This window comes from Glycine soja, chromosome 1 (genome assembly GCF_004193775.1).
Source record: "Glycine soja cultivar W05 chromosome 1, ASM419377v2, whole genome shotgun sequence".
In the NCBI taxonomy this organism is placed as follows: domain Eukaryota; kingdom Viridiplantae; phylum Streptophyta; class Magnoliopsida; order Fabales; family Fabaceae; genus Glycine; species Glycine soja.
Window position 1 is genome coordinate 40,128,481 of NC_041002.1, and position 15,133 is coordinate 40,143,613.

General features: G+C 33.4%; 1 protein-coding gene across 1 annotated transcript; it reads right to left on the reverse strand.

Annotated features, from left to right (window-relative positions):
- Positions 1-6,875: 6,875 nt before the first annotated feature.
- On the reverse strand, positions 6,876-14,243 carry LOC114375307. Its single transcript, XM_028333114.1, has 3 exons — positions 14,027-14,243; positions 8,239-8,357; positions 6,876-7,391 (listed from the first exon to the last, which is right to left on the reverse strand). Exons 1-3 carry the CDS (start codon positions 14,241-14,243, stop codon positions 6,876-6,878), a joined length of 852 nt encoding a protein of 283 aa, XP_028188915.1.
- Positions 14,244-15,133: the final 890 nt, after the last annotated feature.

A 15,133-nucleotide genomic window follows, 5' to 3' on the forward strand; every position in this document is an offset into this window, starting at 1 on the left:
TAATCGATTACACTATAATGGTAATCGATTACCAGTGACTGATCTTGGAAAATAAATTACCAAAAGTCACAATTCTTAAAGTGACTAGTTTCTGAAGATTTTTTTAAGAGTCACAACTTTTAAAGTGACTAGTTTTCAAAACAGTCACAACTTTTAAAGTGACTAGTTTTGAAGAAATTGCCAAGAGTCATAACTTTTAACTTGAGCCATAAAATGGTTATAAATATGTGACCATGGCACGAATTTAAAGACTGATTTTTTGATTCATTCTCAACATGTTTCTAAGAGTTTTTGTTCAATACTTTCTTTGTCAAGAAAAGTTCATTGTGCAAAAACTTGTGCTATTCTATTTTTTTCTCCTTCATTTCTTCTTCCTTTTGCTAAAATAATTCAAAGAACTAACCGTCTGAGAATTCTTTTGATTCCCCAAACAAAGAATTCAAAGAACTAACCGTCTGAGAATTCTTTGCCCAAACACCGAATTCAAAGAACTAACCGTCTGAGAATTCTGTGTAAGAAGTGGCTAGCTTCTTGGTTGTAATAGTGAACACAAGGGAGGGTACATCCTTTGTGGTTCGCTTCAAGTAGAGGGTACATCTACTTGGTTGTTCAAAGAGAACAAGGGAGGGTACATCCTTTGTGGCTCTTTGCTTGTAAAGGATTTTACAAGGTTATTGGAAATCTCAAGAACCGTTGGTTGCTTATGGACTAGATGTAGGCATGGGTCGTGGTCGAACCAGTATAAAACTTGTGTTTGCTTTCTTCTTTCCTATGCTCTTTACTTTTCCGTTGTGCACTTTTTATTTCCGCTTTACTTTTGTCTAAGTTATTGTTTCTGTTCTTTACTTTTTCATAACTTAGTAGTAAAGCCTAATTGAATCTAGTAACATTAAGAAGGATAAACTTTAATTAGTCAAGAAACATTCATAATTAATTCAACCCTCCTTTCTTAATTATTCTGAGGCCACTTGTTCCAACATATCTTTTTGTTATAACAAACTTCATCTCATTTTGTTATTAAGATATTTTTCTTTTCTGTTATGGCCATTTGGAATGCCATCTATTATCTTTTGTTGAAATCATTATAAATATGACAGTAATGAAATAAGAAGGAAGGAAGAATTATGAAGGTAACCATTAGTGTAGTTTAGCATAGCTAGTAACCATTAGTGTAATTTAGCATAGCTAGCTTTGTCCTCTATTCGTAACAATTTGGTTCGACTTGCTGCCCATGGCTGCCTCTACCTGTCAGAACCCCTACCTTGAACCATACCCACCCTAGACTGCCTTGAAGAAGTTGTATACCACCTCAACCTGAACCTATCCACCATGACCACCCATACTTTGGAGATGACCACCAAGACTCTAGAGATGACCGCCAAGCTTGATGTCATCCTTGACCGGCTATCTTCTCTCACGCCTACTCCCCTTTCTCCCAACTCGTGCCCAACATACGCATCACCATGTAGATACCTTAACAATAGAGCCACAAAATACAGAAATTGACCTCCCAAGTGTTCGCTCCGCTTTCATCACCACCGTGGACACCAAGAAGCACATCAAACTCATCCCCGCAATGAAGTTATACATGCTCAAGCATGCCAATTCCACCTCATTCCATCGCTGACAACCCCATCTCTCCTCTCTCAGTTTCTCTCCCTCTCGTTCCGGCGAGTCACGGTTTCCCTTTTCTTCTCTGTCGGGCTCCTTCTTGGAGCTGCCATTCTCATCATCGTTTGCGTCATTTCTCCTTAACCTCTTGCTCTGTTCGTCATTGGCATCGGCGTCCGCTGCCACACCTGCCACCACCACCACCGAAGCCACCGCCTCCACCATCATCTTCGCCACCCGTTTTTAATGCTTTCCTTGGTTGCTCCACGACTCGGGTCATAGACCCAATCCTTTCCTTGGCAGTTCCATGGCGTGGGTCACACACAATACCTGTTCATTCATACATTATAATTGTTAGGCGCAATCTAACCCACAAATAAAGTAACTTCACTAACGTACCTTTTTTTTTTCTAAACTCACCCCTGTTTCAGCTTGTTTTTATTGCCCAACCTTGAGGACAAGGTTGATTTTCCAGCGGTGGGTAATGATAGCAACACTGCTATGGTTGAAGTGTAGGATAAATAGCACGGGCACCAGCTTCAGGATATTCCACCACTCATTCCACTAAACTAATTTTGTTATTGCCTCAAAATATCTTTTTGTTATAACAAACTTCATCTCATTCTATTATTAGGATATTTTCCTTTTCTGTTATGGGCATTTCGAATGCCATATTTTATCTTTTGTTGAAATCATTATAAATATGACACTAATGAAATAAGAAGAAAGGAAGAATTATGAAGGTAACCATTAGTGTAGTTTAGCATAGCTAGCTTTGTCCTCTCGTAACATTATCACATTTGATATGATATGAGATGAGCATAGAGTTTTAAAGAAAACTTTTTCTTTTGAGATTTTATTATTTGGAATAAATATAAGGTTTTGGTAAGTTACTAAAGGAGGTCACACACAATGAATGATTTGTTCGTACACTCTCATCTATTTTTCAGTTGGAATACATTAAGCAACCTATACAAAATATTTAGGACAAAAAAATTACTAGTTTTGATTTTTATTTTAGTTAACTTATTTTAGGACAATATAATAACAATTAATTTATTTATTTTTTAAAAATCTTGTTTCTCTCTCATCTTTCATTTTTATACACATATATGTATCTCTTTTTTCTTGCTTTGGACGACCATGATGTCCTTGTCACGGACTACACCACAACTATTCCAATCTAGTGAATGATTGTAATTTATATCTAAAGAAAATGATTAAAAAATTAGTAAAAGGAAAGTTAAATTGTGATGAGCAATTGATGGTAGGAAATTTAGACAAAAAAAACTACCAACTTTGTAGTGCGATTTGCCAACATCACATATCACACGACATTCGTTATTCCTCACATTCGTTTGGCCGTTACGGATGTGTTGGCGTAGTAGCAAAACACCAAATGTAACACCTTAGCCATGTGTTTGGATGGGGGATTTAGAAATTTCTTGGAAATTCAAATGCACAACATTTTAATTGCCTTGATTTAAATTCCTTTCATTTTGTAAACATTTTGTTTGGATGAGGCAATTCAATTGCCTGTCTTTTAATTTCCTTGTTTGGATAAAGTAATTCAATTTCAATGAAATTCTAATTTTCATTTTTAAATATTTATTTAAAAATTAAAATTTCAATATTGAATGAAAATAAATATGAGTCATTTTTTAAATAGTTAAATATAAAGTTAATTCCACATGATAAATCAAACACTCTAAACTCAGATGATAAAAATTTAAGAAAATCAGCAACAAACCTTCACCAAACATTCAATACTTTTAGTAAGAAGCTAAATAGATTTATTGAATCTTCCAAGCAACTTGATATAAACCATGCAAACATGTTCTAGAGCTTTGAGAACAAATCTACAAAGATATGCCTACTTTGGCTACTGGAAGACTCACTCCAATGGCTTCCTAGTTTCTACAACCAGTACAGTGTGCTTACATATTTATACAACAGTAAAGAATATTGCAGTAAACTACTAGAGTCTAGCAATATTCACATAATCATATATCATTCACCAACAAGGAACTCCTTGTTCAACTTCTCAGAACCAACAAGATGCCATTCTATCTCAAAATGGTATCGTTAGATAGACATGCCACAAGTTAGAACAAATTTGGATTTTGTTTAATGTTTGGTTTGGTGTATCTAGAAAAATAACAAAACAGGACACAAGATTAGAAACATGGTTAGTTTTGGTTCTACTAAAAGGGTGGCACCAAGAACAGAACAGACCATTCAATTCCCTTTTGTTCATGTGACAAACTCTACCAACATGTATACATAGATTAATTACATAATCCAACTTGATATACGAATACTAGTATGTAGTGACTATTGTAGTGACTATATAACAATCCAACTTGACAAACTCTACCAACATGTATACATAGCTTAAACTATGTAGTAACTTTTATCTGCTCAGAAAAAAAATTAAAGCCCACTTGATATACGAATACTAGGTCTTTTCATAGGTAGAAATTTAGAGATTGAGTGGTCTTATATATATATAGTGCTTATGGGATGATAACATCAGAAGTGCACTCAATCAACTGAAGAAGCAAAATAACTATGCTATTGCAAATATCCACTCAGAAGTAATGCAGTGATTGCACAAAATCAAGCAAGAAATGCTTGACACATATCAGTCTGATACTGATAAATTATTTTGTTCACCATTCTAGCAAAACCAGTACATCTAAACATAAAGTGTATCACTGCTGGCCTTTAGTATTATGTTCAGTCTCCCATTCATCTTATATCATGTCAATATGTCAGTGCAATAAATCATCATTTTCAGTTAATAAACACCAAAATGAGCCAGGTTTATTGGAGTCACTAGTGCACAGTTTATAGTAGTAGTTGAAACAATAGCATCATGCTCAAGGAATATATAACATACCTCTGGGGCCATCCAACGCTAAGTTCCTATTTCTCAACCAATTCCCTTAAACCCCCCAAAAAATTATGTAGTTTGAGAAATTCAAACAAATTTGTTTCTCTATTTCTCTTTGATGCATATTCACAAACATATGGTGCTCACAACCTGTCTCAACTCCAAACTCATCCAATTCCACACCCACCAACATATCAAAATCATTGAAACAAAATAAATGAAATAGAAAACGAAACATAAATCAATGAAATCAAACAACCCTTGTAGCTACAAAAATGAAATCAAAATCAAACAAACATAAACTAGAAAAAAGAAAAAAAATGGAGATGAGCGAGGGAGAGAGAAATCTAGCGGTGAGAGGAAGAAAAGCTACGGAGAGGGAGGTGGTAGCTCGTGACGCTGCTGAGAGGGAAAGAGAAAGCCACACTTGTGCACTGAGAGGGAGAGAGAGCTGGTGGTGTGTTGAGAGGGAGAGAGCGTTGCTACGAAGAGAGAAAAAGAGTTGGTGGTGTGCTGAGAAAGAGAGAGCTAGTGGTGTGTTTCTTCGGAAGGATGAATTTTAATTTTTTTTCTTTTGGTGAGAATTTGAAATTAGTAGATTAAAATGCTCAACCAAAATGATATCATTTTAATTACTTTTAAAATATCTTATCCAAACAGATTATATTATAAAAAGGTATTTTAATTTCCCTGTTGAAATACTTTACTTAGTTTAATTTCTCCATCCAAACACATAGTAGAGGATATCAGAATAAACTATGCAGAAACTAAAACATAAACTCATATCACATACACAAATCTAATACAAAGCTCTTGACACTAATGTGCCTTACAAAACATGTCTTGATACATAAACATAGCTAAACTTCCATACACCAAGGATATACAAGGCTATGCTAAAAATATCATCCTCTTGCTTGAGTGGCTCCAAGTTCTCAGCTTCTCCACGAGGCAACCTTATGCTAATATGAAAAATTATGAAAACTATAGGAATGAATTGAAATAGTGAATTCTTTAAGAACTTTAAGTTGACTCTCTTATTTAGAGATCTTTTTCTTACCTCTTTTGGCTTTTCTGGTATTTTCTTAGTTCTCACATTCATAATTAATTTTGCCTCATAATGTCTTTAATTTAGACCATGGAGTAAACTTTAACTTTTACTTAGGCACCTAGAGTTGGCCCCCTATGTCAACCCTATGACCACTGGTGTACTAGACACCTAACATAACGCAAACCAGAATTGAAAAATTTTGCAGAAAAAATACAGCAGTGTAAAACACAACAAATGTAATAATTGTGCAGAAAAATACAGCAGTTAGAGGCATGTAGCAGTGCAGAAAGTGCAGCAACAGAAAGATTAATCATGGAGTAGAGATAAACCCGATGAACACAAACATAACAATGCAAAATTAACAAGAAAAGAAAAGAAAATGCACACGAGAATTACGTGGTTCGGTCAATGTGACCTACATTCACAAGAAAGAGCTATTCTGATAACAACAGCAGCCCCATAGGCCCATCACAACATCCATCACGTACCAAACCCGCACGCACTCACACCAAGCCAAAGTACCTGAATGATTACGAGTGAAGGGGACCCAATTGTAGTAACCAATTCCGTTAGCCATGTAGCCGGTTAGGGGACAACATCTTTCTGTTATAACCGGGTGGCTATTATCCATTTTAAGATAAATGTTAAACTCTATATATATATATCAATGCATGCATGAATAAAGCAAGAACAATTCAGACAACTTAGTTATTTTTCCTTTAATCGCTTTCTTACTGTTAATCATCCCCACTATATTCTACTATGAATCAAAATTTGGATCAAGATACAGTAAAGGACCCGTACCAAAACCTGATTTTACACTATTTTCTCTCAAAACCTTGATCCCTCAATCTTGTTTTTCGTTCTCTCAAAACCTTCTTTCTTTTCTTTTTTTTTCCACCTATCTCACGATTCAACAACAACAAGAAAAGGGGTTGACGTAAGAAAAGGAACAATTCCTATCCTATCCATCCCCAATAGCATATAAGAGATAAGGAAGGCCCATAAAAATAGCTAGCTAGGCTTAAAACTAATTTGGAGACTCCTACCTACATATTCTTTGGTGTATGGAGTGAAAAACAACAACAAAAAAGGACACACAAAAACTGCAAGATGAAGGCGCAAACCAAAATTAGGGTCTCATAAAAGAAACCCCTGCCTCATCTGCATGCAGAAACGGAAACATCCCTAAAAAGGAGGAGAAGCATGAACTTGGAGTTCTTGAGATGACGAAGCAACCTTCTTAGCCAAGAACCATACATATGACAACAGAATAAACATGATAATCAGAACCAAGGGGCTGATTCTTAATTTTAATCATCCACGAGCCAATTGGTACCCAATATCATTCCATTTGTTACCCTTTGGATCCACCATATTGGAGCTTCTATATTTCTCTTGTTGATTTATTAATTGTTCTAACATCTTTTGATACTCGCTCATGTAATGATCACCTATCATCCCTCTCGACAATCTGAGCTTTCCATATAACTGTGTAGGCGTTTCATATAAGTAGACACGTTTTGCATCATGATCATTGTGGTTTGAGTTAGAATTTTCAGACAAATATGTGGGGACAATATGAATGATCCTTCCTGGTGGATAAAGATGTGTATCCAAGTTGTCTAATGTTGAAACTGTACCAACAACTTGTTCAGTATCAACAACCTGATCATTGATCTTTTCTTCAGTATTGCCTCTGATCGTGGCTGCTTCTTTTTCCTGAGCACGAGTGTTAGTGATATCATCATGTGCTTCTAGTACATGGTCTTTAAATTTATTGAACAATATATAGTCAGAGATATCACAAACACCAGGAGTACTAGTAATGTTCTAAGTGTTAGAAAATGGGAAATGAGACACTATATGATGATAAACAAGAATATAAATGTAAGACTTGAGTGAGAAGATACCAGTGTTGATCCACATGGATGATTATTTAAGGAAGAAACAACTAGGCTATATGATCTTTTAAATTTTATGCACAATTCCTCTTAATCTTCAATCTAGTAATATGTTAAAAAATAAATTTGATACATACGACTTAATAACTATACTAATTAAATACTCTTTTATGAATAGTTGTGTCCTTAAAACCTTATACTTATTCACAAATTAAGAATTATAACTTTTATGAATAGTTATGTCCTTAAAACCTTTCTATTTTATCTATCGTAATAATAAAAATAAGACTTATATCATCTACAAATAATTATAAATTCTAATAAATTTATTCTTATAAAAATCACTTTAATTAAATTTTTTATAAACAACATATAATACTTAACATTTATATATTTATATGTAGACTCACGTATTAAAAATATGAAACACCAGACTAGCAATACGATTTGTTCCCTAGCTTATATAATGTGTGTTTGATAACTGCAACAAGAAATTGTTTTTAGAGTCTAGTGAATACAATGTCATACACAAACAAGGGAGTTTGAAACCACCCGGGTGTCACGGGTTACTGCATGATCTTCAATGGCATTCAAACAATAAACAAATGGTAAACAAGATTGAATTGTGCTACGAGTAGCATTTAGGAATTACGCTTAATCTGACCCAGTAAATCATTCGATCAATATTATGTAGTGACCCAATGAAATTAAGCAATTAGCAACATAAATTAATATTTGCTGAAAGCATCTTAGGTTGGGAGTACTTGTTTGTGCACCTCGGAAACGAAATCAAGAACAGAAGAAACCAAAATTATAGGCACCATGTCAGAACCATTTATTATGGAAGTGATAAAGGGCTTTCCGAATTCGGCTAACTCCAATGTCATACAAGCAGCTGCACAAATCACAATTAAGAAACAAGAACTTAGCAACAATGTTTAAAACCGGTTCGGATCGGCTGGTCGGACCGGTAACCGGTGGACTAATCGACCCGAGCCTTCAACTGGATCGGAAATGATGTTAGCTTAGTATAACCCGGTATAAGCCATCCAGTTTCCATGAAAACCAGAGACTTAGCTGTGACTCGGTCCAGTTAATAACATCTATTTTTTTCATCACCAATCTTTGCACGCTACTCCATACGTATGTTGTACGAACGCTTAAATAACCCTTAAATAATTAACAAATTTTTTAAACAAAATATATTAATGATATATACTCATTTCACTTCTTATTTATTAGGATTATTAGAAGAAATGAGTAATAATCACACATTATATAATTATTTTTTTTACAGATCAAACATTAATTAACTAATTAAGTGAAAAGAGAAATAATTAATTTTAAAAAGTTAAAAGTAATTTTAAAAGAATAATATAAATCATGAATAAATTTAATATTATTAACTAAATTGATTAATTTTTTTAATGAAGATGAATCAGTTAAAAGGATATATACATAAGAAATGGAGGGAGTATAAGATGGACAAAATAGAGAAAATTCTGGAAAAGATCTTACGTATACGTACATGAGGTGTTGGCATCTTTGTATCTATTTTGGCAGCTCCCATATTGAGACATGAAGAAGAAATACTAATTGTTATAGTGAAAATATCACACTCAAAAGAAGAAATATTATATGAAAGCAAAAAAATAATATAATATATGAAAAAAAATTATCTGCACAATAATTTTAAAACAAATTAAAATTCAACTTGAAAAGATTCATTCCTAATAAAGTTATTGTAAATTATGCAGGTTTTGATGATGTCAAAAAGAATTTGTTTTAAAAAGGGGGAGAATGTGTATCATGTATTGTTTTGATGATGTAAAAAAGAAATCACTTGACTGTCATTATCAAAAAGGGAGAGAATGTGAATGTATGAATATATGAATTTTGATGATGCCAAAGAAGAATCAAACCAGGGCGCTTCAAAGGATAAGTATTTGCTTCAAGATTAATTCAAGATTGCTTCAACAAACAAAGCCTTGTTTCAAGATTCACTAAAGATCAAGTCTTGCCTCAAAACAAAGGGTTTCAAAGTCATGCCAGGAAGTGTAATCGATTACAGGAAGGGAATAATGAAAAAGAGATGCTGAAAAGGATTTTGAATTTGAATTTTTAACATGTAATCAATTACCATATGTCTGTAATCGATTACCAGTAACGAAACTCCTGAAATTCAAATTCAAAAGGCATGACCTTTCAAATTATAATTGTGTAATCGATTACACAAACATTGTAATCGATTACCAGTGGAGAGTTTTCAGAAAATCTGCCAATAGTCACATCTTTTGATTGGATTTGTGAATGACCATCAAAGGCTTATAAATAGGTGACTTGGGCACGAATTTTGAATAGAGAGTTTTGCTTGTTCAAAATATCTTATCCTCTCAAAAGGAAATGAGAGAGATTCCAAGAGAACTTCATTGCCAAATGCTCTCTCAAAAGAAACTCTTGGGCAACCACATGCAAATCCATTAAGAGTTTCTCCATGGACTTCAATTGTAATATCCTTTTCTTCAAGAGAGAATTCTTCTTTTTTTCTTCTCATTCAAAGAGATTGAATAAGGGAGTGAGGTTCTCTTAAGTTGTAAGGATTCCTGAACACAAGGGATGGGTTGTCCCTATGTGATTCAGACTTTGTAAACGAATTTTTACAAAGGGAAAGGAAAATCTCAAGTGGATTGCTTGAGTACTGGCCATAGACACGAACTTTGTCGAACCAGTATAAAACTGTATTTGCATTCTCTCTTCCCTTATCTCATTTATTTTGTTACAATCAATTTTGTCTTACATGTTTAAAGAACATTATTAAATCGATTGCTGCTTCTTCTGTATTCTAAGCCTATCCCTCTTAAGTTATTAAAGCCTCCGATCCAACAGTTATTATATTACCTGCCACTACTACAAAAAGGCTTTTTAACGACTGTTAAAAAGACATTTTAACGACGGTTTTGAACCGTTGTTGTATGGAGCGGCGTTAAAAACAAAACATTTTTTTATGACGATTCAAAACTAACCATCGTAGAAAATAAAATTTTTCTAAGACGGTTATTTATAAGAACCGTCTTAGAATATATATTTTCTAAGACGGTTAATTGTTAAGAACCGTCTTAGAATGTATACTTTCTAAGACGGTTATTAATAATAACCGTCTTAAAAATTTATGTTTAAAATGACTTTCTAAGACGCTTAATTAAGAACCATTGTAGAAATATATACTTTCTAAGACAGTTATTACTAATGACCGTCTTAAAAAGTCGTGTTTAAAATGACTTTCTAAGACGGTTAATTAATAACCGTCGTAGAATGTATATATTCTAAGATTCTTTCCAATTAACTATCTTAGAATAACGATAAGATATTCGAAACACTAGAAAGTGAGCTTCTAATATGCAGATTCCAATCATAATTTGAGAAACAAAGTATTTGCTAGCTGTACTAAGAATTTTGGTACAAAATTCAAGATAAGCTGAACTTACTTTAAACTTGGATTATTGCTGCCTCATGCAACCTGGGATATAAATTTAAGAGAGAAAAACAATTGTCATTGTCTCCGAAAAAAAATGACAAAGCAAACCAGAAACACTAATAATTTATGACTATGTATCATTGTTTACACATTTTACTTTATTCCTTTTAAAGAGTAGTACATTTGTCATAGGCACTCGGGAATAGTAGTTACAGATTTGAACTTTTAACAGACCATAACAATGTTTTCAATTCTCACATTATCACCCATTCATAATCTATAATCAACAATCATATCCAGGGAAATATGACTTACTTTCATTTACTTCCATTTCTTATTTTCAGTTCAGATTATCCCTAAGAAACAATTAAAAGAAATGGTCAATTTAAGATCGAATAAGGAAAATCATATCCAGGGAAATGACTTACTTTCAATTACTCAAGACTCAACAATCAACATAAAAAGTGACATTCTTACCCATATGGAAAAAGGAAAAGGAAAATGATAATAGCAATCAAAATCCAACTTATTGAGCATCTTCTTTTTGGTTGCAGGAAAAAAAGTAAGGATGTTACTTAACACTTAGATCTGGAAACCAAAAGATATAAAGTGTGCCAATACTCTGCTGTGGGATATTTTCATCCCTTCATATATGCTATGAAACATCTATTTTTTAATATAATTATCAAAATATTAAGAACAATGACAACATTTGATCCTATAAGCACATTAAAGCATTATAGTTTCAACTCCAATGCACAAGAAGTAGAATGCAAAAACAACATATATAATTAGCTTATTCCCTATCTCTTGTAAACCAAAAACAATAAAATGTAAGAATGCACACAAAACTACAATTAATTATATTTTTAATTTAATAGAAACTAAGAAGACATTGCATGATTATGCCTAGGCAACACGCTTACCTGACTGTGATAACATGCATGCGCAAATTAACCAAAGTATCAAGAGCGGCACCCAGTATATGAGTATATATAATATGGGAATTTATACCCTGATCATGATGTTAATTTAGGTGATTTTGACACAGTTAATTATTTAACCAATAGAAATTAAGTTATATTATTATTTTAAAATTTAATGATAATTTGAAAATTAATAATTTTTAAAAAATTGCTAATAAAATAAAGGTATGCCAGCTAACATAATAACAAGAAATAACAAGAAACACGATAAAACAACAAATAAAAAAAGTGATAAAAAATTCGTAATTTTAAAATTTAAAATTCAATAAAAATACAAATACTTAAAAAAAGATAAGAATGAAATTCAAAATTTTAAAATGATGAGTATATTCTATTTAATTAATTTTGTCCCTAACAGGATAAAAGTTGGAGCAAGTGCGTTTTGTGCAGAGTCTATTAGAAGATCAGGTCTCAACAAAGTGTAGAATGCTATAGCAATTATTATTTTTTCATTTATTTATATTAGTTTTTCTTAATTTATGTGAAAAAAATTCTAAGAAAACAAAAATTATGGGAGAGACTGAATATTGATTAATTGGGATTTTTGGGCCATCATTAACACTCTATTCCGACAACTTGGATCCATGATCACATCTAGCCTTATAAAAATGTAGTTTTGATGATAACAAAGATGATGACAAAAAGCCCAAAAGAATACAAGAGAATGATTTCAAGAACAAGATTCAAGAATCAAGAGAAGTTTGATTTCAAAAATCAAGAAAAGATGAATTCAAGGTTCAAGAAAAGAAATCAAGAAGACTTCACAAGGGAAGTATTGAAAAGATTTTTCAAAAAACAAACATTGCACAATTTTGTTTTTCAAAAGAGTTTTTCTCAAAATTTTCTAAGTTACCAGAGTTTTTATTCTCTGGTAATTGATTACCAGTTTCCTATAATTGATTACCAGTGGCAAAGTTTGACTTCAAAAGCTTTCAATTGAATTTGCAACATTCCAATTGATTTCAAAATAGTGTAATCGATTACAAGATATTGGTAATCGATTACCAGTGTCTATGAACGTTGAAATTCAAAATCAAGTGTGAAGAGTCACATCCTTTCATAAAAGCTTTGTGTAATCGATTACAAGGATTTGGTAATCGATTACCAGTGACAAGTTTTGAACAAAAATCAAAAGATGTAACTCTTCCAATGGCTTTCAGTTTTTCCTCAAAGTCATAACTCTTCCAATGGTTTTCTTGACCAGACATGAAGAGTCTATAAAAACAAGACCTTGATTTGCATTTAGAAATTCTATTAAATTTTTTTTCAGATATTCTTTTACAACCTTTGCATCTCTTTGAACTTCTTCTTCTACTTCTTCTTCCTTTGCCAAAAGCTTTCAAAAAGTTTTATGGGTTTCCAAACCTTGAAAACAAAAGTGTGCTATATCTTTTCATTCTCTTCTCCCTTTGCCAAAAAGAATTCGCCAAGGACTAACCGCCTGAATTCTTTTGTGTCTCCCTTCTCCCTTTTCAAAGAATTCAAAATGACACAGTTTGAGAATTCTTTTGATTCTTCCCTTTCTCTAAAACAAAAGATTTCAAAGGACTAATCGCCTGAGAATTCTTTTGTTTCCCCTTCACAAAGTTTCAAGGGACTAACCGCCTGAGAACTTTGTCTTAACACATTGGAGGGTACATCCTTTGTGGTACAAGTAGAGGGTACATCTACTTGGGTTGTTGTGACTGAGAACAAGAGAGGATATATCTCTTGTGGATCAGTTCAAGTGGAGGGTGCATCCACTTGGTTGTTACAAAGAGAACAAGGGAGGGTACATCCCTTGTGGATCTTTGCTTGTAAAGGATTTTACAAGGTTGAAAAGAAATCTCAAGGACTACAGGTCGCTTGGGGACTGGATGTAGGCACGGGTTGTTGCCGAACCAGTATAAAACTCTTGTGTTTGTCTTCTTCTTCCCTACACTCTTTAATTTCCGTTGTGCACTTTAATTATTGCTTTTACTTTTGGTTAAGTTTCTATTTCTATTCTTTACTTTCTTAACAACATAGTAAAAGCCTAAGAAGGATAGATTTTACTTAGTAAAGGTTCATTAATAATTAATTCAACCCCTTTTTCTTAATTATTCTGAGGCCACTTGATCCAACAATTCTGAGACGACATCACGCGAGCAAGTCGCTGCGCGACGGCTTTGGTTGCCACGTTTTGCATGCGCTTGACGGTGGAGATACCGGTGGCAGAAGTAGTACTAAGGTGCGACTGAGGATAAGCCGGCGACATCGTCGGTGACGAGGAATCGGTGCTGCTGGAACCGCCGCTCCACTGCCGGGCGTAGATCGGACTCGTGTTTCTCCTCCGATCCATAAGTGTGAGGTGTTGCGGAGAGATTGAGCTAGATTTCTCGAAGCGATATTTTCTCGGGAAAATTGGGAGGAAAGGTCGTAGAGATAGAGCTAGGTGTTGTGGCATGATTCATCTGAGAAATTATAAAACAAAAGAAAAAAAATACAAAAACCCTCAAAATCTGAGAAATCCCAAACTAAATCATGCCGAAACCCCCAAAAAAGCGAAAAATGCAAAACCCAGAATCCTAAGAAATAAAAAACAAAAGAAAAACTATTTTTCTTATCTCACAAAAAAACAAAAGAATGACACAGTGTGTTGTACTAATCTCAAGCCATGGAAGCTTGGGATCTTAACTTTGTGGTGCTTGAACGACAGTGAGGCTAGTGGCTGACTTGAAGAGTCAGAGAGGAAGTGGAGAGAGTGGAGCGAGAAATGAAGGGAATTTCAAAGAGGCTAGGGATTTCAAAGACACAGTGGCACGGAAAAAACAACGACGTTTTTACACATAAAACGTCGTCATTTCTTGTTCCTTCTAATTACATCGTCGTACATTCTAAGGTGATTCCGTAAAATCCATCTTAAAATGTGCGCCATAAAAAAATTATTCTTCTTAATTACAAAATTGTCACCGCATGATTTTTTAAGACGGTTTTATATAGCGATCTTAGAATGTACGTCGTAAAAGAACAATTTTTCAGTAGTGTGCTATAATGAAAAAAATATGACAAGCAAAAAAGAAATATTATATGAAGAACAAGCAAACAAAAATTATATAATATATGAAGAAAGTATGTACACAAACAAAAAATTAAAATTCAATATCAAAAGATTCATTTCCAATACAATTTTCATATTAATTGTAAAAAATATCGCAAGCAAAGAAGCAATGTTATATGAAGGCAAAACAA

Excerpts from the sequence above, each read along its gene's own strand:
- LOC114375307 (XM_028333114.1), bottom strand. The coding sequence starts at position 14,243 with ATGGATCGGAGGAGAAACACGAGTCCGATCTACGCCCGGCAGTGGAGC. Across the intron at positions 8,358-14,026 it reads CGTGATGTCGTCTCAGAATT|CTGCTTGTATGACATTGGAG; the intron begins GTTGGATCAAGT and ends TGATTTGTGCAG. Across the intron at positions 7,392-8,238 it reads TTCTTGATTTCGTTTCCGAG|AACATTACTAGTACTCCTGG; the intron begins GTGCACAAACAA and ends TCTAACACTTAG.